Source organism: Rhea pennata, chromosome 10, assembly GCF_028389875.1.
Source record: "Rhea pennata isolate bPtePen1 chromosome 10, bPtePen1.pri, whole genome shotgun sequence".
Classification (NCBI taxonomy): domain Eukaryota; kingdom Metazoa; phylum Chordata; class Aves; order Rheiformes; family Rheidae; genus Rhea; species Rhea pennata.
The window spans coordinates 22,076,231-22,100,832 of NC_084672.1; the positions used below are offsets into that span (position 1 = coordinate 22,076,231).

A 24,602-nucleotide genomic window follows, 5' to 3' on the forward strand; every position below is an offset into this window, starting at 1 on the left:
ACGGGCGCCGGAGCAAGGCGCTCGCAGGAGCCCGCGTGAAAACGCCGCTCCGCGGGCGAGCTGCGCCGGGAGAGGGGCCGTTCGGGCAGAGCGGGGGCTCGGCGAGAGGCTCCAGCCGGCGACGTTGAAGCCTGCCCGGTGCCCCGTGAAGGTCCCGGTGAGGCTCCAGGCGTCCCCGCCGCGGGGGCTGCCCCTCGCCGCGGGCTCCCCCCCTTCCCAGGCTGCTTTTGCTCGCGAGGGCGCAGGCGCTCCGGGAGCTGCGGGTGCTGAGGACTCTCCAGGCAAGAACAGAGCGTCGGAGGGAGAAAGAAGTGCATAGACATCGCCTGGTATTTATTCCACCGGTTATAACAGTACCGCAGCACGGGGACAGCACGGTAGGTGTAGACACTCGAGGGAGAACAGCGCACGGTTACACCACGACAGAGCAGGAGGCATTTCTCCCTTACGCACAGTGGTTTTTTTTTTCCTCTCTTTTTTTGTCTCCTGGAAGGGACAGGGAGAGGCCCAGAGCCGGGCTTCACCCCCCCCTCCGCCGTGCGCCGGCCCCGTGAAACGGGCCCCGCCGTAGCCCCCGAGGGCCCCGCAGAGGGCGAAGCGGCAGCCGTCCCGCGCGCGGGGACGGGACGTTGTCGTCGCTCCCCGTCGGAGGACGGAGCCGGGGCCGCGGGGGGAGGCGCTGGGGGCGGGGTGGCTGCTCTCCGCTCTAGCCCTGGGCCGGAGAATGAAAACGGGACAGAAACGGCACGCCGGGGGCTAGCTCGGGGGGGGGGTCAGGGTCTACCAGCTGTGCCCCACGGCGCCGTGGTCGGCGGGCACGGGGGGGGGGGCTCCGGCGGGTCACATCACGGCACACTTCTCGGCCGACTGCTTCAGGTCCTCCAGCGTGGCCGAGGCCTTGTCCTTCAGGGACTCGAGGTCCAGGTTCTGGATGTTGCTGAGCTGCCCGATAACGGAGTTCTTCTCCTCCTCCTCCTCGTTGTCCTGCTCGATCATCTTGGCCAGCTCTTTGGGCAGCTCCACGTCGCCTCCCACCAGCTGGATCTGGTTGTCATCGGTTTCGTTCTGCGGGAGGGGGGGCCGGGAGAGGGTGAGGTGCGGGGCCCCCACCGACACGCGCGGGAAGCTCCCGCCGGCTCGGGAGGGAGCCCCGGAGCGCGGCCGCCCGCCCGGGGCCGCGGGCTGTTGGCACCGCGGCGCCCGCGGGGGTCGGTCCCCCGCTCTGCGCCCACGAGCTCCGTCCCTCGCGGCTGCTGACGCCGAGGGGGGGACACGGCGGAGCAGAGCCCGCGCGCCAACGGGCCGAGCGGGCAACCGGCCGAGCAGGAGCCGGCACGGAAACCGGGGCGCGCTGATGCTAGGAACAGGCTTTCAGCTCGTGTTGGAGCGCTCGGCTGGACGAGGAGAGGTGTAGGCACCCCCTTAGGGCACGCGTGCGCTCCAGGACCGTGCCCGCTGGAGATCGGATCAGGGTCAGCTCCGCGCCAAAGAGCCGCTGGGAGACGCCGCGAGAGGCAGACCAACTGCCAAGCGGGATCAGTAATGAGCAGAAGCAACTTGTCTAAAAATTAGAAGGGACATCTCAAGCACGAGAGAGCAGCGGAGGGATTGGGGGCCGTGTCTGAACAAATCCCCGTTTCCCCTGGAGGAAAAAATAAAAAAATCTCCATCTTTTCATCTATTCTGCCTTTCTTCCCTTTCAGCAGAGGAAAACAAATCCTCAAGCTTTTTATATCCTGGCAGGAAAATGGGCATAAGAAGACCGGGGTGTTCATCCAGGTCGGACAAACAAGTTCAAACAACGCGAACAATATCCCTCGGTTCGGCCGACCTTTCCGAACTAAAATTAGCCCCGCTCCAATTTAGAGTATTCACCACCGAGCGAGTCTGAAAGGCTCGTGCTGAATGAAGGGGGTGTCTGGGGGGAGAAGAGCTTGTGGTAAGTCCAAGAAAGGCTGAATTGGAGTTGATTAGATTGTTTCTAGTGAATCGCTCGTTGGGCAGAAGATCCGAAAGAAGATCGTCCAGGAAACGTTTGCCAAATAATCCGGGGAGGGCTGGGCAGAGGAGCCGGCTAATCTGCCCGGGAAGGTGTAACTTCAGCTGTGCTCGCTGCGACGGGGCTGGGAGCGAAGGCGGCTCGCTCTCACCGAGCTGGAGTTAGGGGGCAAAAGGGGGCTCAAGCGAGCCAGAGGACGTGCGTTAGGGGTGCCACCGTTTGGGACACCGTGAGCAGTTGGCTTGAGGCACTCGGGGGCATGAAGGAAGGGAAGGGGCCAAGGAAGAAGCTGTGATCTGAGTGAAAGGAGGCTTTTTGGGGTAGCTGATTTGAACTCGGGCTTTGTAGCTTACAAACCAGCCAGCCGGTGCTGGCCCTTGCCAGGGGATCCAGTGCCCTTCCCCTCCCTGTGGAGCGAGGGTCTCGCCTGTTCCCCCACGGCCCCCTGCACCGAGCCCCTGGGAGGGCCGTGCGGGGGAATCTGCTCCCTGCGAGCCTCCCCGCTCCGGGCACCGTCATACCTTGGGGAGCCGGTACTTGTCTCGGAAGTGGGACCTGAATGTGGCCCTCTCCGCCTTGCGCTGGGCAAACTGGGCGTCTCTTTCCATCCTGCGAACCACAGGATGCAGTTACTAGTGGGTGATGGCCCCAAGCCCTGGGATGGAGCTGGGGCTCATGGGACCCCCCCTGCCCGGTGCATGCCACCCCCCTCCCCGGCTTGCACAGGGAGCAGGCAGCTCCGGGCTCCAGCGGGACCACCGCTGGGATTGGCACTGGTGGGTCTGCCCCAGGTGGCTGTGGGGTGGCCAGGCTCCCTGCAGCCCCGGGGCTCGGTCGGCTCCATCCCCACCAAGCAGGTGCCCCACGACACCCCGGACCCCCCATTTCCTCCCCACAACAGCAGCACCAGGGAAATGTAGCCTGAAATGAGAAAGCAATCCTGTCTCCCAGGCAAGGAAGTGGATTAAGGGATTATGGGGGTTCATTAAACTGCCTCGGGGCCGTGCTGCCCCCCAGCATTGCCCACCCTCCGGCTCTCCCTGCCTGCTCCCGATCGCACTCACTTCTCCTCCACCAGCTGCCGCTGATACTCCTCGTACTCCTCGCGGGTCATGCCCTGCGCCTCGGCCGGTGACTTCTCGCTCTCGCTCTTCTCTTCGCCACCCAGCCCGCCCGTGAGATTCTTCAGCTGCCCCCCCACCATGCTCTTCACCATGAACGCCATGGTCGGGGAGCCGGGGAGCTCGGGGTGCGGAGAGCCGGGGAGCCCGGGGAGCCCGGGGAGCTCGGGGTGTGGGGAGCCGGGGAGCCCGTGGAGCCGGGGAGCTCGGGGTGCGGGGAGCCGGGGAGCCAGGGGAGCCCGGGGTGCGGGGAGCCGGGGAGCCCGAGGAGCCTGGGGAGCCGGAGAGCTTGGGGTGCGGGAGCTCGGGCTGCGGGGAGCCCGGGGTGCGGGGAGCCGGGGTGACTAGTTAGTTATGGGGGAGCCCGGAGAATCAGGTTAGTCGAGAGCCGAGGTGCCGGTTACACGGAGCCGGAGAGCTGGGGTATGGGGAACCGGATTAGCGGGGAGCCGGGGTGCGGGTTACCGAGGCGCCGGAGGGCCGGCACGCCGGGGAGGTTGGTTCGGGAGCCGGGGAGCCGGGCGCCGAGCTGCGGGGGAGCCGAGCTGCCGGGGACCGGGGCGGGAGGGGGGCGGCCGGGGTTACCGGGGATCCGCGGAGCTCCCGGGTCAGCGAGGCTCAGCGGGGCCGCGCCGCTCCGTCGCCCATGGCGGGGCCGGGCTGGCCGGGAAGCGGCGCCCGCGCGGAGCGGAGCGGAGCGGAGCGGAGCGGAGCTGCAGCACCGGGGCGCGGACAGCTCCGGTGTGTGCGCGGCGGGCGGCGGCGCCGCCTCCCGCCCGGCCCGGCCCGGCCCGGCCCGGCCCCCGCCGTCCCCCGCCGCCGGCAGGAGGAGGAGCCGCCGCCCCGGCCCGCCCGAGGCTCGGAGGGTCTCGGGAGCGCCGGGAAGCTTGGCCGCCGCCGTGGGGAAGGTGCCTGGCCGGGGGGGGGGGGCCGGGGGGCTCCCAGGGTAGGGGGCTACCGGGCCCCGAGGGTCCTGCGCCCTGAACCCCGGAGGTCCTGCACCCCAAACCTTGAAGGTCCTGCACCCCAAACCCCGAGGGTCCTGCACCCCAAACCCCGAGGGTCCTGTGCCCTGAACGCCGGGGGTCCTGCACCCCAAACCCCGAGGGTCCTGCACCCCAAACCGCGAGGGTCCTGTGCCCTGAACGCCGGGGGTCCTGCACCCCAAACCGCGAGGGTCCTGTGCCCTAAACCCCGAGGTCCTGCACCCCGGGATCCCCAAGATCCCTGTGCTCCGGGGTCCTCGAGGGCCCTGCATGCAGCAGAGGCAGTGCCGAGAGCCCGGAGGCCTGTGCCACGCTGCCGGGGCGCACGCGCCAGCGTCTGTCTTGCGCCCGTCTCCACATATTCAGTGACAGCCGGAGACGAAGCCTCGCTGTTTTACACTGCAATATGCGCATCGAGGAGCCATGGATGGAGCAGATCCACAGGCTAATGAAGCATCTTTTCCCATCGTGCTCACTGCCCTTTGGGTCTGGCTGGAGACGAGGCAGGATTTAGCGCCTTAGAAAAGCTGCGTGCAGCACATGCAAGTTGCATTTGTGTGTTTGTGGTTGGGAAGATACCCCAAAGCTTGCCCCTCTCCTTCCTGATGAGATTTATTAATTAATTCTAATAAAAGCTGCTACACTCCCTACAAACGCTGCCTGGCTGAGGTACCAGAACTGGCCTAGGGACCCATCTGCTCGTCGGTCACGTAAATTAGGAGGCTGAGGAAGGAGCAGGCATTGATTTCCTTGCATAATTCCCATGGCCGTTCTAGCTCTGCTGGCCCTCGTCCTACCCTGACTCCCACTCCCGCTCCTGCTATTCCCTGCAGCCGTATCACAGGCCGTGGGGAGGGAGCAATTAGCGGCATCAGAAATGGCACCTCCCTCCCAGATGGCCAGCCTGGCTTTAACATACATTTCTCCCTCTTTTCTTCTCCTCTCATGAAAAAAAAAAAAAAACAAAAACAAAAAACCACCACCACCACCAACAAAAAAAAGCAGCGCATATCCAAATTCCAATCCCAGCTTGCGGGAAATCATTTCATTTCCGAAATTTAAAGACAATCTCTGCAGATTAAAATGATGGAACAGCTGTGAAGCGATAGAATAAAATGAAAGAGGGGGGAGAAGCGGCCCATCCTCTCCCTTCCCCCTCGCTCAAGGTAGCACAAGGCAAAACTCCGTCTTAAAAGGAAAAAAAAAAGAAAAAAAAAACGTCATTAATTTTGCTGGGATAATAACCCAGGGTGCGATGATTACAGAAAGCAGTTCGGCAGTGACGTGGCCCCAGCCGCCGGCGAGGCGGGCTCGCGGGGAGCACACCCACAAGAGGTACCAGGCCTAAATGGGTTTGCTGCTGGTTCTCCCCCCACCTCCCCAGTTCTTTGAGCACTGAGGGCAGTCTTGGCATTTTCCATCTGGCTCTTCGGAAATTACCCCACTGCCTGAGCCCGTGCTCACCCGCACGTGCAAGTTGCCTTTCAGGGCAGCCGCTGGGCCGGTCCAAAGAGGGAGACGCGTTCAAGGCGCAGCTTGGCGCGGCTCCAGCGTCACCCGCGGCGGCACAGCCGCTCGCCCACCCGCCGCTGCGGCCACCCTGAGCCCGTGCCGAGCTGCGTGCGCTTGAGTCCTGTCAACCGTTTGAAGCCATCCCCTTCGGCCGTCACCCTGATCCGCACGCCCGTAAGCGCTCTCCCGCGGGCAGCAACCTGGAGCCCGCTGGGCTTGGAAGCAGGCTGAGAGCCGCTCCGAGCGCAAACGCCGCGTGGTCGAGCTCTGGCAGAGGCAGACGAGGGCTGGATGAAAAGAGGGGAGGAAGCAGCCATGCTACGTGTCTTAGCTACGCTTTGTCCTTGGGTGCAGAGTGGGTTTGAACATCTGGCTGGGTTGGAGCAGATGCCTGATGCAGCTGATGCTGAGTTTTGCTAGGTCCAGATTTCTAGCAAAAGCAGCTGCAGCGATCAGCACAGAGATGCTCAGATCAGGCGGTGCAAGAGCAGCTGCCTGCTTCCCACGGCTGCAGAAATCCCCTGTCCGCTGCCCGGGTCCGGGGAAAGGCTGGGGGCAGCGGGAGGCGCCGGGACCGTGAAGTCGTGCGGCCGCTCTCTGATCACCCGCTTCAGACAGTGGTGCAAACGGCAGCAGCGCGGCGCACCCGGATCCGGCCGCCTGCTCGGCTGTGCGGAGCTGGGAGACTGCCTCCAGCCCGTGCTGCGAGAGAGCATTAACTAACAGCAAGAGACTTGAAGTCAGGACCGATTTTTCCAGCTGGATTAGACGGGTCAACTATCATGTCGCCTCCCTGTCCGAGAAACTGAGAGAAAACAGCTCCTGATGAGCTGAGCTGCCTGGCCAAAGCAGCTAGGTGAAAACCAGCACACGGCTCCCGGCCGTCTGGAGGCTCCCTGGAGACTCGGTGGGGCATGGAGGGGAAGCGGGGGGCAATACAGGTCCCAGGCAAAGCAAAGGGCATTTCCTCCTGCGGGGAGTCCTGTGGTGCCACCCGGCGATCCCGCGCGGTTCTCCCACCGCTTTAGCATGTGGCCTCTCGAGGGAGGCCAGGGTCCACTCCGGACGCAGATGGGAGGGGGAAACGGGCACTTTCCACGTCTCCCAGCTTTGCAATATTCTTTGTTCCTCTCCCCGGCGCTTGCTCTTGTCACTAAGCTTGGCTTTGTCATCCCCCACGTCCCCAAACAGGAGCAACGGATTCACCAGCGAGCAGGGCCCCCGGCCCCCCGCTGCTGGGGCAGCACCCGCCTCGCAACCCCTTCCGCTCTTCTCCGCAGCCCACACGTCCCGGGAGGACGAGGCGGCTGGTGGTCAGGCCCAGCGCGACGCTTCAAGGCCGTTGAGCTTCCACTTGCTGTTCTTCGGGCGGCTGAGTTGTTCCTTATCCCTGAAATATATTCCAGCAAGTGTGACTCATCCCTCCTCTCAGGACTCTAACCTGCAATAATGAGATGTAAATCCTTGCATGACCTATTATATTAGCTTATGCTATATCACACATCTCTGCAGATTAGAGGGAAGGGAGCTGAAACGTCCCGTCGGCAGCAGCAAGCCCAGGAAGCCGCTGGTGGAAATTAAGAGGATCGTGTCTCAGCGTTGGCACCCGATTCGAAGAGGACCCGAGCGGCTGGCTTCCCTCCTCCGCCACAAGACCTGCTCGCGTGACGATGGGGACCAGCCGGCAGCGGAGACTGGCTCCTCAGCCGCGCTCCGTGGGGTGCTCCAGGGGCATCCGAGACCTTCACCGGCAACGCGGCTGCCTGCAAACCCGCGCCAGCATGGGGAGAGGCCACCGGCGGCCAGGGGGGCTGCTTCACGCTTGCACTTTGGCGCACGTTGTCATTTCTCGTGATGGGGGCAGCAGTGGTGCCGGCGAGGACCAGGCCGGCGCTATGGCCAGGACAGACCCGGCACCGGAGCGTGCCTCCAGGCAGGGATGCTGCTGGGCAGGGGCCTCTGTTTGTCCCCCCCAGCTGCTGCACGGCTGCCTTCTCCACCAGCTAAAATGCAGCAGAGCAGCCACTGATTAAACTTCAATACTAATTAATCTCCGCTGAAACATCTTTTTTTTTTTTTTTTTTTTTTTTTTTTTTTTTTTTTTTTTTATCCCCAGAGCAGCCAGTGGAAATAACCCGGTATCGCATCCTCCCTGGCGCAGCCTCGGCTGCCGCGTGTAAACTGCTTACGCCTAAGACGGTAACTACTGCTAAACGGGAGTTATCCCGGCTTGACTTCTCCCCAGAAGGATTCAGCTCGAGCAGCGAGTGTGGTGCAAAAAAGGCCTCACTGACGACCAAATCCCGAACGCGCGGCGCGACCCGAGCGGAGCGGCGGGCCGAGACGCGTGGGGCCGGGCACCTCCGTGCGCCCCGCCGTGCCTCTGCGTGCCCCGCCGGGGCCGGGCACCTCCGTGCGCTCCGGTGGCCGAAGCCCTCCGGGGTGGAGGTGCCGAGCGGCCCGCGGGAGGCCGGCGCCGGCCCCGCGGCTCCTCCGAGGGCGCTTCCGCCGCCGCGGCTCTCCTCCCTCGTCCTGCTTCTTGCAGGGGTTGACTTAAAATAGCTCCTTTGATGTCACCTTCTTTTTCTGTGTGTGTGTCTCTTGCTCGGTGTTTGGGCAGCATCCACCACAGGCGACATGTCACGTGTTACAGCACATACCGAGCTTTCCCTTTTTTTTTTTCCTTTTTCCACCCAAACCGCTGTTCAGTTGCATCCGGCGCCGCCGCGCGCGGCTGCACCGCGCCTGGGGCCGCCGGCGAGAAGCCGCGAGGTTCCCCGCGGCCGCCGCGCCGGCCCCTGCCCGGACACGTGCCGTGCTGTGCCGTGCCGTGCCGCGCCGCGCGGGGGGCCCCCACGCGCTGACACAGATGCGCGGGGACAGGCAGGCGGCGCGGCGAGCGGGCACGCGGGGAGCCCACGTGCCGCGGCGGGGGCGGCGGCGGCGGCGGCGGGGCGGGCGAGCCCCCGGCCCGGGCGCCGCGGGTGGGTCGCGCCCCGCTCCCCCGCGGCCAGCCCCGGTCCGCGGAGCCTCGCGAGGGAAGAGCCACGCGCGGGCGACGGCAGCGCCCTTCCCGCGGCCGCCGAGCGGCTCTAATCCCCGACAGCCCGCGGCAAGGAGCAAAGCGGCTTAGCCGCACGGGGGGAGGGGGGAACGGGAGCCGGGGGGGCGGCCCGGGAGGAGCCGGGGGCGGCGCCGCGGCCCCGCCGCGCTCCGTGCTCAGCCCCGCAGGGCCCCCCCGCCCCCGCGGCGGCGCAGGGCCCCCCCGCCCGCAGCGGACACGCAGAGGCGGCCGGGCGCGACCCCAGGGAACGGTTTTTATTACAGTTTTAATCTCACAGTCGGTAGCGTTACATGAGATAAAGCACTGGACAGGACTGGAAAAAAAGGCCTCTGGAGACAGCATGCAAACATTGCGACAAGTTTAAAGCAAAACAACCCAAAAAAGCGGCCGGGGTGCCGCCACCGCGCGCCCTCCGGGACGGGCGGCACGGCCGCCGCCGCAACCATCACTTCTGTCGTGGGGGTTTCTTTTCCTTTTTGCGTGTCCGTTTCACTGGCTCGTTTCGTCACTCTCTTCCTTATTAACTGCCTTCCCTCCTCCTCCTCCTCCTCCTCTTTTTTTTTCTGTTTTTTTTTTAATTTTTTTCTTCTTTTAATTACATTAAAAAATAAGATTCGTACTTTAGTAAAATGGCCCGGCGCTCGGCTGGGCCCAGCTTGAAATAATAATAATAAAAAAAAAAAAAACGAAAAACAAACAAAAAAACAACAACAACAACAAAAAAAAAAACAGACGGAGAGCAACAAAAAACCACCCCAAAAATCCCAAAGAAAAAGCTTGTGGGGGGGGGCGGGGAGAAGGGGGGGTAAAAATAGAAAAAAAAATGACCCAAAATAAAAAGATCGATTTGGAAGTGAGCAGGGGAGGGGGTGACCCAAGGTGAAAGGGGGGGGGAGCCTCCCGCCCCCCCCCCGCCCCGGGACCTCGGGGAGGGGAGCGAGGAGGCGGGGCTCGCACCAAGCCCCGCCCCCTCCCTCCGCGAGGCCCCGCCCCCCTCCACGAGGCCCCGCCCCCTCCACGAGGCCCCGCCCCCTCCCTCACAGGTAGAGCTCCTTGTCTCTGATATGGGCCAGCTGCTCGCGGAGCTGCCGGAAGGCCGGCCGGTGGCTGGGGTCCAGCGTCCAGCAGCGCCGCATCACCTCGTACACGGCGGCCGGGCAGCCGTCCGGGGCGTCCATCTTGTAGCCCTTCTCCACGCGGGGCACCACGTCCTTCAGGGGCTGCGGGCACGGCCCTCTGAGCACCGGCCCCCCGGCCGCGACGGCCCCCGCCACCCCCCTGCCCCGCACTTACGATTCGCGGATAAGGCACTCGCCCGAAGGAGTAGATTTCCCAGAGGAGGATCCCGAAGCTCCACACGTCCGACTTGGTGGAGAATTTCTGCCGGGGCGGGGCGGGGGGGAGGACGGCGGCGCCGTGAGCGGGGCCCGCCGGCGGCAACCCGGCGCCCGCGGCCGGCCCCGCTCCGCTCGCCCACCTTTTCCCTAAGCGCTTCCGGCGCCGTCCACTTCACCGGCAGCTTGCCCGTGTCCTGCGTGGACGACGCTTCCTTCGTCAGCCCGAAGTCGCTGACCTTGGCGATGTTGTCCTCCGAGACCAGCACGTTCCTGGCCGCCAGGTCCCGGTGGACGAAGTTGTTGGCTTCCAGGTACTCCATGGCCTCGCAGACGTCTCTGGGGCCGGCGCAGAGGGGAGCGGGGGGCTCAGCGCCGCGCCGGCCCGCCGGGGAGCCAGCGCCGGCCGAGGGCCGCGGACCCGCGCGCCCGGCGCCGTACTTACAAGGAGAACTTCAGCAGGCAATCCGCGCCGAGCACCGACCTCCCGCGCGACCGCAGGTAGTCCACGAGGCTGCCCTGCGGAGCGGAGCGGAGAGACGGCGTCCTCAGAGCCCGCGGCCCGGCCCGGCCCCGCCGCGGGGCAGGGGTGGGCACGCGCGCGCGCCGGGGGGGGCCTCCCTCACCTTGGCCATGTACTCGGTGACGATGTAAAGGCCGCTCTTCTCCTCCACGATCACGCCCAGGAGCTGCACCAGGTTGCTGTGCCGCAGCTGCCTGCGCGGCGGACACGGGCTCGGAGCAGGCGCCGCACGGATCCGCCCGCCTCCCCCCACCGGCCCTCTGCACCACCCCCGTCCATCCACCCGTCTGTCCATCCGCCGCCAGCACGGCCACCGCGGTACTCACGTCATCACCGAGGCCTCCGCCAGAAAGGCCTGCGCGGTGGCATCGTTCTTAATGCACTTCACGGCCACTTTGTTGCCCCGGTAGTCGCCCAGCATCACGTCTGTGGGGGCAGGAGAGGGGCGCTGGGACGAGCCGCGGCCTCCCCGTCCTTCCCCCGGTGCCCCCTGCGGCGGGGGGAGGTCTGCATGGAGGGCCACCACCCCCACCAGGGCCACCGTGCTGCAGGGGGGACGGGGACGAGGTTCCCGCTCACCTCCAAACTCTCCTTTGCCAATGATCTGCAGCAACTTGAGGTCCTTCATGTTGAGGGCCCAGCCGCCTGCAGAGGGAGGGTGGAAGGAGGAGGATGAGGGGGAGCCGGGGAGGAAGGCCGGCAGCGGGCGAAGGGGCGACGCCACTCACTCCGCGAGAACTCGTCCTGCGCGGCCACCGTGCCCTCCATCACCTTCGGCTTGATGAGGCGCGTGCAGAGCCCGTCGGCGTCCGTGGTGTAATGCTGCGGGGGCGCCGGGTGAGAGGCAGACCCGCTGTGGGCCCGGCCCCCCTGCCATGCCCCGCCGTGGCGGGCCGGGCCCCACGGGCGCTCATGGGTGGGGGGAAGCCCAAGGAGCTTGGCGGGGGTCCTGCCAGGGCGATGCCAGGCACTGGGATCCCACCAGGTGGCAGCACAAAGCCACGGATGGGACCAGCAGGGGCTCAGCTGGTCCGTCCCTCTGTCCATCCCCGTCCCTCCGTCCGTCTGCCCAGCTGCGCAGCCTGTCCATCCTGATCCCATCCATCTGCTTGCCCCAAGGGTCTGTCCCCAGGGGCTGCCCGGCCAGTCCCGACCCAACCCAAGGGCTCGGCAGAGCAGGTCCCACCAGCTCCTGGGGCCCTAAGCCACCTCCCCACCCCAGCTCTGACGTCCGGGAGCCCCTGTGCACCCCCCAGGCCTCCCCGCTCCCCCCAGAGCCACAGGCTTTCGGCTGCTGTCACCCACCCGGTGGGCTCCTTCCTGCCCGTGCTTTGGGGGGCTCAAGAGTGGGGGGAGCGGGGGGGCACAAGGGGAGCAGCAGGCACTTGGTCCATCTCCCTGAGCCATCAGTAGGCCGTGCTGACCCCAAATGCTGCTACAGGGGGGGACAGGCAGGGAAAAACACTTCTGGAGAGCAGCCCCGAGCCCACAGGCGCCTGGCAGCGGTGGGAGGGAAGGGATGGACTCCCCCCCCCAGCTCCCAGCCGGGCGGAGGCCCCCCGCCGCAGCCCCGCGGCTCATTTCGGGACAGGGCAGGCGAGCAGGACCCGTCCGCAGGGAAGGGCTGCCCTTGGGGGGAGGCTGCCTGAGGACGCGCGGGAGCGGGACACGCTCGCGCGAGGGGGGATTCCTGCCGCTGGCCGGGCTGGGGCTGCTCCTGGCCCCCCGCCGGGGTGAGTCCTCACCTCCACCAGCTGCATGAGGTTTTCGAAGTAGACCTCCTCGTCGATGCTCAGCTTGCTGGAGGAGTAGATGATGCGGTAGTGCTCCACTTTGCCGTCGCAGCTCACGCAGAGGGTGTAGTCGCCGGGGTAGTTGGTGCTCTCCCGCACGAGGAAGAGCCCCGTCTCGGGCGGGTACAGGAGCCGCTCCGCCTGCTCCCGCGTGATCTTCCCGTGGAACCACCTGCGCCGGGCAGGGCAGGTCCGTCAGGGCCCGCGGCGGCCCCAGGGGCGGCCCCCGGCCTGCCCCGCTCCCCCGCGCCAGCCCCACGTGCCCCCCTTCTCCTCCAGCCCTCGCACAGCCCTTCGCAGCGACTTTGCTTTCTAGAGCTCCCTCCGTCTCCACTGTCCGGCCGACACGCGGGCTCCTGCTCTCCCGAAACCGCCCTCTGCCCCGTCCTGGGCCGACGGGGACCAAGGCAGGTGGGAAGAGAAAAGCGTGCCGGCAAGACCGGCCCTGGGAACACAGCACGCCTGCAGGCGCTCACCGTGCCGCGGCACAGGCAAATCCCCAAGCGCCGGAGAAAAGGTCCCCGGGGGGCTTTTACGACGAGGTAAAAGCAGGCGGAGAAGGGGAGATCGGGCCCCGCGCGGCTGCTTCGGCCGAGGGAAACGCCGAGATGAGCCGGCACCGCCGGCTGCGGGCAGGCCGGAGCCACGCAAGGCGCGCCCCCTCCCCAGCTCTGGCTGCCCCTTCCTCCCAGCCGCGCCGGGCACGCAGCAGCCCCCGCTCCTCCAGAGCGCGGGCTGCCGGCGGCTCCGCGGTACAGAAGGCGCTTCAGATCCGCCTAGGCACATCCACCTCTCCGTCCACCTGCTCTCCGCCTGCTGCAGCCCCCCTGCTTTCCCTAGGAAGGGCCGAGGCTTTGCAGCTACGGCTTCGGGCAACCGGCCCGCTCTGCGACGCAGGCCCACCACCCGTCCCCTTCCGCAGCCCGGATTTTCTTCCGGCTGCTCTTAGACGTGGGGCCCTGGGTTAACCGAGCCTTTGGTCCGACGCAGCACAGACGCTTTAGCCGTAAAGCCGGCGCTCCCAAAGGCACCCTCGCGGAGCTCCCAGGCAGCGCCGGGGCAGGGGCGGGCGCTGCCACGGGCCTTCGCCCCCCACAGCTACTCACGGCATGAGGCTGAGTTTGATCCCGGCTTTCACTCCTTCCCGTTTCTGCACGTAGTTGGCAGGGATGATGCCTTCCCGGCCCACCTTGTTCTTCGCCTTGTACCAGTTGGGATCCTGCGGGGAGCGCAGAGCCGTCACGACGAGCCGCTGCCCGGGGCGCCGCGGTGGCCCCCGCGGGGCGTCCGCCGGCCGAGCCGCCGGCGCCGCGGAGCGGAGCGGGCTCGGCGGGGCCGAGGAGCCGCGCAGAGGGCCTCCTGGCCAGGCTCGCTGGTGCGGCCAGCCAGCCCCGACGCCGGCGGGCTGGCGATGCAGGCGCCGCGGCACCTCCCCGCCGCGGGAGCCGAGCCAGGCAGGCGGTGGCAGCAGGGCCGGAGGGACAGTCCTGTCCCCTACAGCCGCTGCTGCTGTTCCCCCTCCCCGGGCTGCCGGGCCCCTCGGAGACCCCCTGGCCTCTCTCCTTTTCTCCCCTGGAGCTAAGCACAGCATTGCTCCCAAATTGCATCTCTCTCTCCTCCCTCCGCTGCCTCCTGGGAGGCGCTTGAGAAACTTACATTTTGGAGCAACTTTAACTAATGAGGCCGTGAATTAATTAACCGAACGCGTGGCCTGATTCCTGCCCTGCTGACTCTGTGGGGACAGCAAAGCCACAGGGGCCTTCCCGCGGGACAAGCAGATCCTGCCAGCACGGCTCCGGCCCCGGCAAACTCCGTGTTGTGGGATGTGGGGAGCAAAGCTCCGCATGCCGGGGAGCTCCGTGCATCCCGAGGAAATCCCACCCCGTCCTGGCTCCCTGGCAGGCGGGTCTCAGAGCACCGAGCCCAGCGGATCCTGTCGCCCCCAGCCCGCGGGAGGCGGCAGCAGCCGCCCAGAGCGTGGCGGCCAGAGGGGACAGCCCTCACCTTGGTGACAGCGACGATGGTGAGGACGTCTCCTTTGCTGAAGGGCAGGTCCTGCTCGGCGGTACCGTGGAAGTTGTACTTGGCGATACACTCCGTACCGGACGGCCAGACGGCCTGGCGGGGAAGGCAGAGCGGGCGTCAGCCCGGCCCGGCGCCCCTCCCGGCCCCGGGCTCCCCGGCCCCATGCGGGCACCCGCCCCACGAGCGCACGGGGCTCGCGGAGCCGCCATCCTCGCCGAGCCTCGCGGCACGGCAGCCTGCCGCTTCCTCCCCGCGCTCGAGCGGCCGGAGAGCGCCCGGGGAACCGCTGGCTCACGGCCAGGCGCGCCGGCTAGCGAGCGCTGCCGAAGCCGGGCCGGGCAAAACCGCGGGGCTTCGCTAGGCTGCCGGGCTTCTGCCCCCCTCCCAGGCGAGGGCCACAGACGGGGCACCGGGGGGACGGGCCGTCCTCGCGTACCGTCCCAGTCCCGGCGGGACCCAGCGGGCACAAGGCGCGCTCGGTGCACCGGAGGCTGGACGGGACCGAAGCCGGACCCAGACGCGAGCCCTCGCGGGGGCCCCGGCGCGTCTCCGCCCGCCCCGTCCTCTCCCCGCGGGGCTCACCTGCATCCCTGACATCTTCTCAGGAGGTTCAGGCGATCGAGTCTCACAGGAAGGACACGTCACTTGGTACCATGAGACCTGGAGAGGAAGGGGACGCCTGAGACGCAGGGATGCGCGCGGAGGGCAGCTCAGCGCCTCCCGCCCTGGGCTGAACGTCGCCTCGCCCCAGCGGGAGCTCGGGAGCGGGAGGTGCCCCGGGCGCAGCGTCCCGGGTGCCTAAGGCGGTCTCGAGCCAGCCCACCCCAAAAGGAGACGTGCCCCTGCTTTGCACCAGCTAAAGCCCTTGCAGAGGCACCCGGCGGCTGCTCCCCCCGCCTGCGGGCGTCAGCTCGTCCCCGGCGCGGCAGAGCGAGGCCGAAGCAGGAGATGCCGGCGCGGCGCAAACAGGAAACGCTGGGGAGGCAGAAGCAGCCGCCGAGCATCGCTCCGCCGCGGCCCCGGGGGCCCGAGCGCCACCCGCGCGGGCGCCCGGCCCGGGCCTCCCGCGGCGGCGTACCCGGCTCGCCAGCCCGCGCCGGATCCGGGCTCCGCGCGCGCCTCCGTGGCACGGGGCTGGGGGCGGCCGCCGCTGCCGCGCCGGATGCAGACGAGCGCACGTGCGCGCGCAGGCGGGCGTCCGGGCGCGCGAGGAGGAGGAGGAGGAGGAGAGGCGAAGGAAATGGTGTCAGCCCGCCCGCGGCGGGGCGCTGGCACCCACCGCCCGGCATGGACACGTTTCACCCCAGCCCCACGTCTGCAACAGGGCGCGGGAACGCGCCCAGCTCCCTAAACTGGTTCCAACTGGGAAGCCCCCCTCGAAGGCAGGCGCTCCGCCGCCGCCAGCTCCGGCCCGGGACACAACACCGCTCTTGTTCTCGAGGAGGCCGCGCGCTTCCTCCCGGCGTAAGCGGAAAGAGAAAGATGCCCTGGGAAGGAAGCGAAAGCGGAAGGGCCGGGTTCGAGCCCCCCGGGAGGCCGCCCCTGCTCGCGCGCTGCCGCCGGCGCGGCTCCCCGCGCCGCCCGCCCAAGGCGGCCGAAGCCCGCGCCGCGGCCCGTGCCCACGGGGGCGAGCGCGAGAGCGGGTCCCAGCTCGGCGTCGGGTTTATCGAGCTACGCGCGACGGAGAGAGCGAGAAATCCCCGCCGGGGCGCAAGGCGCGCGGCGGCGAGGGCTCCCCCGCGGCGAGCAGCCGCCCCTCCCGGCTGCTGCCGGCGGCTAAAAATGTTTTGGGAAAGAGGAACCGAAACGAGGGGCAAGGCCGGCCGGAGGAAGGAGATAACGGGCAGAAGCGGCGGGAGGAAGAGCTCAGACGCAAGCGGCGCCCCGCTTCCGCCGCGAGAGCCGTCGCGCCACGCCGGCTACCGGGGCGCCCCAAGGCACCCGAATTCCCGGTGTCCGGCCCGGAGCCGGCTGAGGAGCGAGGGATTTCGGGAAAGGCTCCGGGTGCTGCCTCTCCAAACCAGAACCGGCTGCGAGCAGCGAGGCGGCGAGACGCGACCCGCCGCGCGGAGCGGCTCCGCGGAGGGAGGCTGCCGCAGCCGAAGGCGACCGGCTCGGGAGCAGACGCCTCCTGCTCCCTTACGGCACGTCAAGGTGTCACAGGCCGGCGCGCTCCGAGCGCGAGGAACGCTCTCCCCAGGGGCAGGGAAAGCTACTTCCAGCAGCTTGGCGAGCCTCAGCGCTCGGACGCGGAATAAACGGAAACCTGCCCCGTCAGACGAGGGCAGAAAATCCTGATTCGCTTAAACCGGCGTCACTGGTCTCCGTTGCTGCAAAGCCGCTCCGGCAGCCGGGCTCCGCGGCAGCTCCCGGCCGGAGCCCGCGGAGCGGGAAGCAAAATCGGCCCCTCAGCAGCGAGGGGAAATACGGGAAGCTGCTCCCCGACCAAGCTCGACGCCACCAAGGAGCCGCAGCAAGCCAGGGCGTTTGGAAGCGGCGCGGGAAAGGGCCGTGCCGCCGGCGCCGGGCGAGCGCTGCCCTTTCACCGGCCGCGCTGGTGCCGGGCGCTGGGCGCGGTGTTACCGCCCGGGTCCAAAGCGCGGGTTTACGAGCCGCGCCGAGCGCCGCGGTGTCTCTCGCCGCGCAGGCTGCCAACGCTCGCGGGTCTCCGGCGCCGGGCAGCACGGCACCGCCGGCCCCAGCGCCGGCCGAGCTGCCGCGCGTCCCGCGGCGCCGCTAACCTCCAGCTCGCCAGCCGCGTCCGCTTCTGCTTTCGGCAGGGGTTTACCCTGATTTAAGCGCAACTGTTGGTTTTGGGTTTTTTCTTTTTTTTTTTCCCCTCTTGAGGAAATCGCTTTGCCCGCTATCCCTTTCTGCATCACCCGGCACCCAGCCGGGAGCGCGCCTCCGCGCCGGCTCGCGAGCCGCAGCGAGCTGCCAGCTCCGAGGAGGGCTGGGAACGCCACCATCCGCCCGGATCCCGCCAGGCTCGGGGCGCTTTCGACGCCGGCATCTACCTAACCTCATTTATCCCGCTCTCTCCCGCCGTGCCCGAGCGCTCTCCGGCCGCTGCCGGAGCGGGCGACGCAGCGGGGGGAAGCAAGGTGGGTTGGCAGCAAGGAGGGGGGCAAAATCCCCTCCAAAAAACCCACTCAAACTTACCGGAGTGGAGCAGAGGCCGAGGAGCATCTCGCCGGCTGCCCCCAGCTCTCCGGGCCCCCTGGACGGGCACCCGGCGGCCCCCCCAGCCGGAGCCCGGCCCCGAGGGCAGGGCAGGGCGGAAGGTGCCGCGTTTACATTTTGAGCCCTAGCAGCAAGTTTGCAGCAGGCCGGAGGGAGAGCGCGCTGCGAGCACAGCCGCCGCCTCCCGCGCCGGACCCAGAGCTCCTGCCTTTGCAGCGCCGGAGGGAGCGGGGACGGCAGCGGTGCTGGGGAAGCCATGCCCCTTCCCAGGTTTTATCGCCAGGCGTTTGGAAGAGGACATGAATCCCCTACTTGAGTCTCTCTCCGCTTGCAGAGCCCGCATCCGACAAGCCCCGGAGGAATTCAGCCTTAGGAGGGCTCCAAGCATCCAGCAACCACCCAACAGCCAAAAGATGCAAGCCGGAGACATCCGCCCGCCACCGCGTGCCGGTCGACGGGGCGGGGGGCATCTCGGGGGGAGCGTTCCCCCTCTTCCCGCTCGGACGCTTCGGCGCCCGCGAGCTCGACGCTGCCCCTGCCCACGGCGGCCGGGAGGAAGCGGAGTTTCCCACGGCCTCGCGGTCTTTCCCACGGCCTCCCGGCGGGAGGTTTCGCTGCGCCGCGCTGTCCCCCGCGGCTCCGGGGGCGTTTCGGCCCGCTTCTCTTTCGGCGCCGGACGTTCAAGGCCGAGGAAGGCGAGCGCCCGCTCTCGGCGGAGTCAACCCAGGACGAGCCCGCGTCAAGTCGAACTTCCGAATTTAAGAAAGTTTCATTCCCGCAGGAAACGCTCGCGCGGGCTCCGGCCGCATCCGTCCTGCTCATCACCTTCACCGAGCCACCAGTTAGCAACGTCCTGTTCCAGCGCTCTACCTAAGTTTCCTTAAACTTCAAAAAAAAAAAAAAAAAAAAAAAACCACCCCAAAACAGACAACGTCCTCTCCCTCTCCACAAGATCTTATCAACTGTTATTACAAGTAACATCTATGATTACCATAATCGAAAGAAAAAGACGTTTTTTTCCTTTATCTCATCAACGAGTCGCCCACATTGGGCCTCAGAGACCTGATCAGCTGCTTCAGCCGTTTGCGCTGGGCGCGGTGCGAAAGCCCCTGGGAGAGGAAAGGGGTTTTGCAGTGCCTTTCTTTTCTTTTTTTTTTTTTTTTTTGAAAGAAGATGCTGCCGTCAAACCACAGGATGCGCCGGGGGGACAGCCGGAGCCAGGTGGAGGCCCCCGAAGCGCCCGAGACGCCGCTCGGAGCCTCGCCGCCGCGCCGGGGGGGCTCTTCCTGCTCGCTCGCCGCCGCTTCCCGCGCGAGTCACGCGCCTTTCGCACGCCGCGGGGCGCGGGCTCGCCCCGGTGCCGCGTTCCCCTCGGGGCAGCGCGCTCCCCGAGCCGCGGGTGACTTCCAGCGGGCGCGTTCCCACGGACGCGCGGTGGCACGGGGAAACCAAGGGAGCCGCTGCACCATTTTTTTGCCCGTTACGTTGCAAACCGCCCCGGTTCTTCGCCCCGACGACCTTCCCGCGCCTCCGCCCGGGGCCGACCCGCTCGGGTGCTTCCCGCGCCCCGAAACGCTTCGGGGCGTCCCTGGGAAGGGGCACGGCCCGCGGCCGAGCTTCCGCCGAAACCGCCCGGCCGGGCCGTCGCCCGCCGCGCCGCCACCGCCGGGATGGGAGCCTCGCGCGGCCGAGGCCGGCCCGGCCCGCGCAGGGGTCCCGGCGTCTCCGGCGGGTCCTGCCTGCAGCACGTCCCCTGCCATCGCGCCTCACCTGCCGCGCTTGTTCGTTTTTTTCTTTTTAAAGAAAAAAAAATATATATTTTTTTAATTTCCTTTTCCCGCCGCATTTTTCGCACGCACACCCGGCCCCTCTCGATCTCGGCGAGCCCGCGAGCAACAGCCGTTACTATAAATAGCCCGAGAGCGCGGTGCGGGCGGACGCGGCCGGGCCGCAACGCTGCCGGGCCGCCCGCAGCCGCCGCCGCCGCCCCGGTCCCCGCCCCGGCCCCCGCGGCGGGCGGCGGCGGCGCGGCCCGACGGGGCCCCCAGGGGCGGCGGCGGTGGCCGGGCCCGCCCCTGCCGCCGCCGCCGCCGCCCCGCGGCCCGGCGCGCTGGGGGTGGCCGCCGCCGCCGCGCAGCACTCACCTCCCGCGGCTGCGGTGCGCCGCGGCGCGGCGCGGCGGGCGGGCGGGCGGCGAGGGCGGCGCAGCGGCGCTCAGCCCGCCGCCGCGTACTCCATGCGGCGCCGGCGGGGCCTCCGGGCTCGGCTGGGCCGGCGGCGGCGGCGGCGGCGGCGGAAGGGGAGGAGGAAACAAAGCGGCCGCCGCCGCCCCGGGGTTCCGCGGCCCGACGCGGCGCCGCGAGCTCGGCGCTGCGCCGCGCTGCGCTGCGCTCCGGTGCGCGGCGGCGGCGGCGGCGGGGCGCGGGCTCCGCCCGGCGCTGCGCGGCGCTGCGCTGCGCGGCGCGCCCGGGGCCTGCAGCCAGGAAGCGGCACCCGGAATCGGTGCGCCCCGCGCAGCGCGCCTGCGCCGCCGCCGCCGCCCGCGCAGCGCAGCGCCGCGCAGCGCAGAGCCGCCGCGCAGCGCAGAGCCGCCGCGCCACCTGCCGGGCCGAGCCGCGCCGCGCCGCGCCGTGCGTGCGAAGGGGCGGCCTCGGGCTGCCCCGCGCCGAGCGCGCCGCGGAGGCTGGGCCGCGGGGAGCAAAGCGCGAAGCCCCGCTCGCCTCCGGGAAGCGCGTGCGGGAAAGGGCCGGCGACCCGGTGTCGCCAGCTGCCGGGTGAGGCCGTGGCGGCCGCGCGGACCCGAGTCCCGCAGCGCGAGGAGCTGGCGGCTCGGCCCGCAGGACGCGCTCGCCCGCAGAGGGGCAGGGAAGGCCCCGGCAGCGGCACGGCGCGCCGGCTTGCTTCCTCGCTCGGCCTCCGAGCAGAGCAGCCCTGGGAGGAAACGAAACCGGCTCGTGCATGTGCTTGCCCCAGAAACGCACGCGCAGATGCAGGCGCACGCACCCGTGTAAATGCACCTACGCGAGCTTGCACGCGCGTCAAAAACGCGCGCCCGCGCGTGCAAGCGCCGACGCACCTCCGCGGCCAGGCGCCCTGCGGAAATGCAGCTGAGCGCGTGCACCTGCACGGGCGCGCCCGCACAAGCGGTGCGTGCACGTACGTGCGGGCGGGCGCCCGGCTGCGCGTACCCGTCCGCGGTGCGGCGGCATCGTCGCTCGCTCGTCGGGGAAGAATGCTGTGCTCGGGCGCCCGGGCTGCGCTGCTCTGGAGGAGGCGGGCGGCGAGAATGGGGGCGAGACTCGGGTTTTCCCCTTGCGACAGCCGTCCCCGCTGCGTCCTTCGCCTCTTGCTTCTCTCCTCTTGACGGCGAACGGACACAAACATCCTCCGTCTCTTCGGGTTCGTCCCCTTTGCCTGTGGGCTCTGCTGCACCAGCTGGCTTTATCGCGTGACGGTCAACGGCCTCTCGTGTCCCGACGTCCTCCGTGGAGCAGCAGCCCCGCCGGGGCTCGGAGGAGACGTGCAGCTGCCCGAGCTCGCAGACCCTCGTGCCGCGGGCTGCGCCACGTGGATCCTCGGCGTGCCCTCGGACCGCTGTTCCGGGCCGATTTAAGGCCACGGTCCTGCTGGAAATGTCCTCCTGCCTGGCCAGGAGGTCCCAGGAGCAGGAGCGGGCTCAAAACTGACCCAACTGGGGAAAGGCCAGATTTGTTTTAAGCTGGGTGAAGTGGCTGGTCCCAGTACCGCAAACTGGGAATGCTGGTGCTGGTAGAAGGAGGGAGGGAAGGGAGGACGTAGAGCCAGATTTGGGGGGAGAAGGTGGAGAGAGCCTGACTGGGGGGACAGCGGAGATGCCGCGGTGACGGGAGCGATGCTGAGGACGCAGCTTGGGGCTGGCCGGGGAAGGGTCGCTGCCCGCACCGCAGCGTGGCCCGGGCTGGCGGGTCGGAGCCGCCCTGCTCGGAGGGCAGGGAGAGCCGGGTTTGGAGGAGAAGCCCCGGACAGCCACGTCCTTCCTTCGCACCAGGAGAGGGGGCCCTTCAGCCTGCAAGAAAAGGGAAAGTAAAGAACGGGAAACCGGCGCGGCGGCGCGCGGGGCAGAGCGCCAAGGCCGCGCGCGGAGAGCGCAGCTCTTGCCGCCGGCCCGCGAGGGAGGACGAGAACGCCGCCTCCGTCCTCGCAGCAGCGATTCCCGTCCCGAGAACGAAACGCCGACTCCGCAATATTCCCCCTGGGGGGGCCCTGGGCACCCGTTTGCGGCGAGTTCTGGCGTGCGGGACGTGCTGAGGGCTTCGCTTTTGTCCCTGCGGAAGGGACGCAAAGAGCCGCGATCCTGTGCCCCGTCTCCAGGATCGGAAGCGGCGGGAGAGGAGCAGCGCGTGGCAGCCTCTGGGTGCCGCAAAGGGTCCCCCAGACCCTCCGGGAACCCCCCGGTTGGGGGGGGGGGATCAGGCCAGCTCGGTGTGGGGCAGCAGCTCAGCGACTGCGTGCCGGCAGCCGTGGATGCTTCGGGAGCGCTTAAGCACCTAAAAACGAGGGGAGACTCGAAGCCGGGTTTCCTAACGGAGCCAAGCGTGGGCAATGAGCAGCCCTGTAGCCCGGTCTCCTCCTTGCATCTCCTGGCTGATCTTAACCCTGTGGGGCAGTGGGGCTTGTGCCTCCAGGGCCTGCAGATAACGCAGCTTGGGTAAGAACCGGTATCCAGAGAGAGCAGAGACCTGCAGAGGAGGAGGTCGCTGCGTTGGCTGTACGAGACGGCTGAGAATCCCCCCGCGTCGGCACGGACACCCTAGGGAAAGCCCGAGTGAGAGATCCCAACCTCCCGGACCTGCGAGCTGGAACCGCCCCGGGCTGGGAGCTCCGCGGTGGGCCGGGACGCGGGTCCCGGAGCAGGTCGGGCTGCTGCCTCAGGATTTGGGGCAGTTCCCGGGAGCTCTTCTCCTCCTCGGAGAGCCCCTTGCGTGCAGGAAGCGTTATCTCACCATCTCCTTTCCTCCCATCTTAACCTGGGGCCAAACTCCATCCTCGCCCGCTTTCATGTTCTCTGATTAACCTGGCACTTAATTGTGCCTCTAATGACTTGGCACCATCAGCCAAAACACCGGCTCCTTTCCAGAGGGAGGAGGGACGAGAGGAGGACGGCTGGGACGCACCCGGGAGCGCTCAAGATAGAGTAATTCCCGCCAGGCGCAAGGAACAGCTGGGAGATCAGACCCAGGCCGCGGCGCTGGGGGGCCCGAGGGTGGTGGTACCGAGCAGCGGGCGCCGGGCCCGGCGGGGAGCGTGTGCGGAAGGGAGATGCCAGCTCGCGTCCGAACGCTGCTTCCCCCGCGCTGGAGCGCCCGGGCCGGGGGCTCGGGGCCGAGGCCCTCGCGGGTTCAGGGCTCGAGCTCTCTGCTGGCCGCAGGTCCAGCCCGGGCAGCGCCCAGGACCAGGCTCCCGCTCCAGCCCGGACACGTTTCAGCTGCATTTCCAGCAATGCTCAGAAGACTGAGCTAAACTTCTTTTCTTTTTTAATCAGAAAAATGCAGTTTTTGGTACTTTTCAGCGCATCCAAGAGTTAATCCCCGAGGCAGCCGATTTCTGATAACAGATCTCACGGGAGTAAACAAACAACAAAATGAAAGAGGGAGCCGCCAGCGGCAGCGCAGCGCCCGGGGAGCTCGGGCTGGGTTAGAAGTACAGGATGTGTTTTTAACACAGAGGGTCATTAAGTGTTGCAGCAACTCCCCCGGGGAGGTGGTGGGACCGCCAGAAGCTGGCATCCAGGGAGGAAGAGCTCTTCTGCAGGTGGCTCCTCTCGCCGGGTCCCGCCCGAGCTCAGGAATTACTGCGCGGGGGTTCCTGGCGAGGAGATGCCCACCGCCCCAAATTCCCGGCACTAGGGGCGAAGGGGGTCTCCAGGGCTCTTCTTTGCATCCCTCACAGGACGTGGGGGGACAGGTATGGACAGTGCCTGAGACCTCTCCTGGGAAGGATCCCTCCGCCCAACGGTCCTACCCACGTCCATGCGTCTGCTCTCGGCCTGGGGATCCCTCCGGCTGGAGCGAGGTCAGCTACAAAAACAGTGTGCTGCTAGACACTTAAATACAGCAAGACCAGACTGCAGGGGAAGCATCTCTGCCTCCCTCTAACAGGGGAAACTGAGGCACGGAGCAAAGCAAGTCGTAAGCTGCTCCGTAGGAGGCATCTCTGGAGGGTTCGTAGGTTGCAAGCTGGGGGAATGGGGTGAGCTGGGGCATGTGGGTTCCTGGGAGCCACCTTTGCCTTTGGTAGAGGGAGAAGAAAGATGCTTGCAGGATGGCCAGGCAGCCCAACGCCCAGGCTACCCTCCCCTAGCGTGGGGTTTGCTGCTGGCACGGCTGTGTTGCTCCAAGAAGATGCCACCATCTTGCACCCCTGGACAAGCATCCTCCAAGGTGGGTGCCCTTCCCCGCCGATCCGGTGGGCCGAGAGCCCAGGCTGGATGTCTCCTTGGCTTGGGAACGCTTGTAGCGGGTTCACAGCGAGTCAGGGACACTCACACCCCTGGGCTGGGGAATACGGCTAGCTCAGGGCTGCTCGGCCAGGCCCTTGGGGGGACACTGGAGCCCTCCTGCGAAGGGAGGCCAATGCCAATGTGCCACCCCAAGGAGAGAGAAACTACAGAAAGGGGTGTCGGACTGGGGCTACAGCGGGGAGGAACGTGTCTCAGCCCACGCAAAGGGAAAACAAAGATCAAAACTTCACCGGCACACCATAGGGTCCTCTAGGGCCTGCCTCAGCCCACAGCTTACCTCCAGCAGCATGGATGCAAGGAGGCCACGGTTTCAAGGTCAGGCTCTAATTCACTTTCCAGATACCACCAGGATGCTGCCAGAGAGAAACAAGAGCTCCGTGGCCTCTTTTTCTTCTCCCTTGGGACCCCAAGGGAGAGAGCAGGACCTACAGGCGTCCAACACATCTGCAGAGCCTGGAGACACCCTGCCCTGCAGAGAGTTTTTTCACTCTGTTAAACACTGCTCTGCAGCTGTTTATCAGCTTGAAAGCTGATGAGTTTCCATCTTCGGCCAGTTTTTAAAA

General features: G+C 67.4%; 2 protein-coding genes across 2 annotated transcripts; both read right to left on the minus strand.

The window, feature by feature from the left end:
- Positions 1 to 840: 840 nt before the first annotated feature.
- CPLX3 (complexin 3) lies at positions 841 to 3,224 on the minus strand. Its single transcript, XM_062583922.1, has 3 exons — positions 3,064 to 3,224; positions 2,521 to 2,608; positions 841 to 1,065 (listed from the first exon to the last, which is right to left on the minus strand). Exons 1-3 carry the CDS (start codon positions 3,222 to 3,224, stop codon positions 841 to 843), a joined length of 474 nt encoding a protein of 157 aa, XP_062439906.1.
- Positions 3,225 to 8,921: 5,697 nt separating this feature from the next.
- Positions 8,922 to 19,889, minus strand: CSK (C-terminal Src kinase). The gene is made up of 13 exons (XM_062583446.1): positions 19,685 to 19,889; positions 14,940 to 15,017; positions 14,337 to 14,450; positions 13,439 to 13,551; positions 12,285 to 12,504; positions 11,268 to 11,361; positions 11,119 to 11,184; positions 10,866 to 10,965; positions 10,643 to 10,733; positions 10,462 to 10,535; positions 10,160 to 10,355; positions 9,976 to 10,062; positions 8,922 to 9,902 (listed from the first exon to the last, which is right to left on the minus strand). The coding sequence occupies exons 2-13, from the start codon at positions 14,952 to 14,954 to the stop codon at positions 9,720 to 9,722; spliced, it is 1,353 nt and encodes a 450-aa protein (XP_062439430.1). The 5' UTR covers positions 14,955 to 15,017; positions 19,685 to 19,889; the 3' UTR covers positions 8,922 to 9,719.
- Positions 19,890 to 24,602: the final 4,713 nt, after the last annotated feature.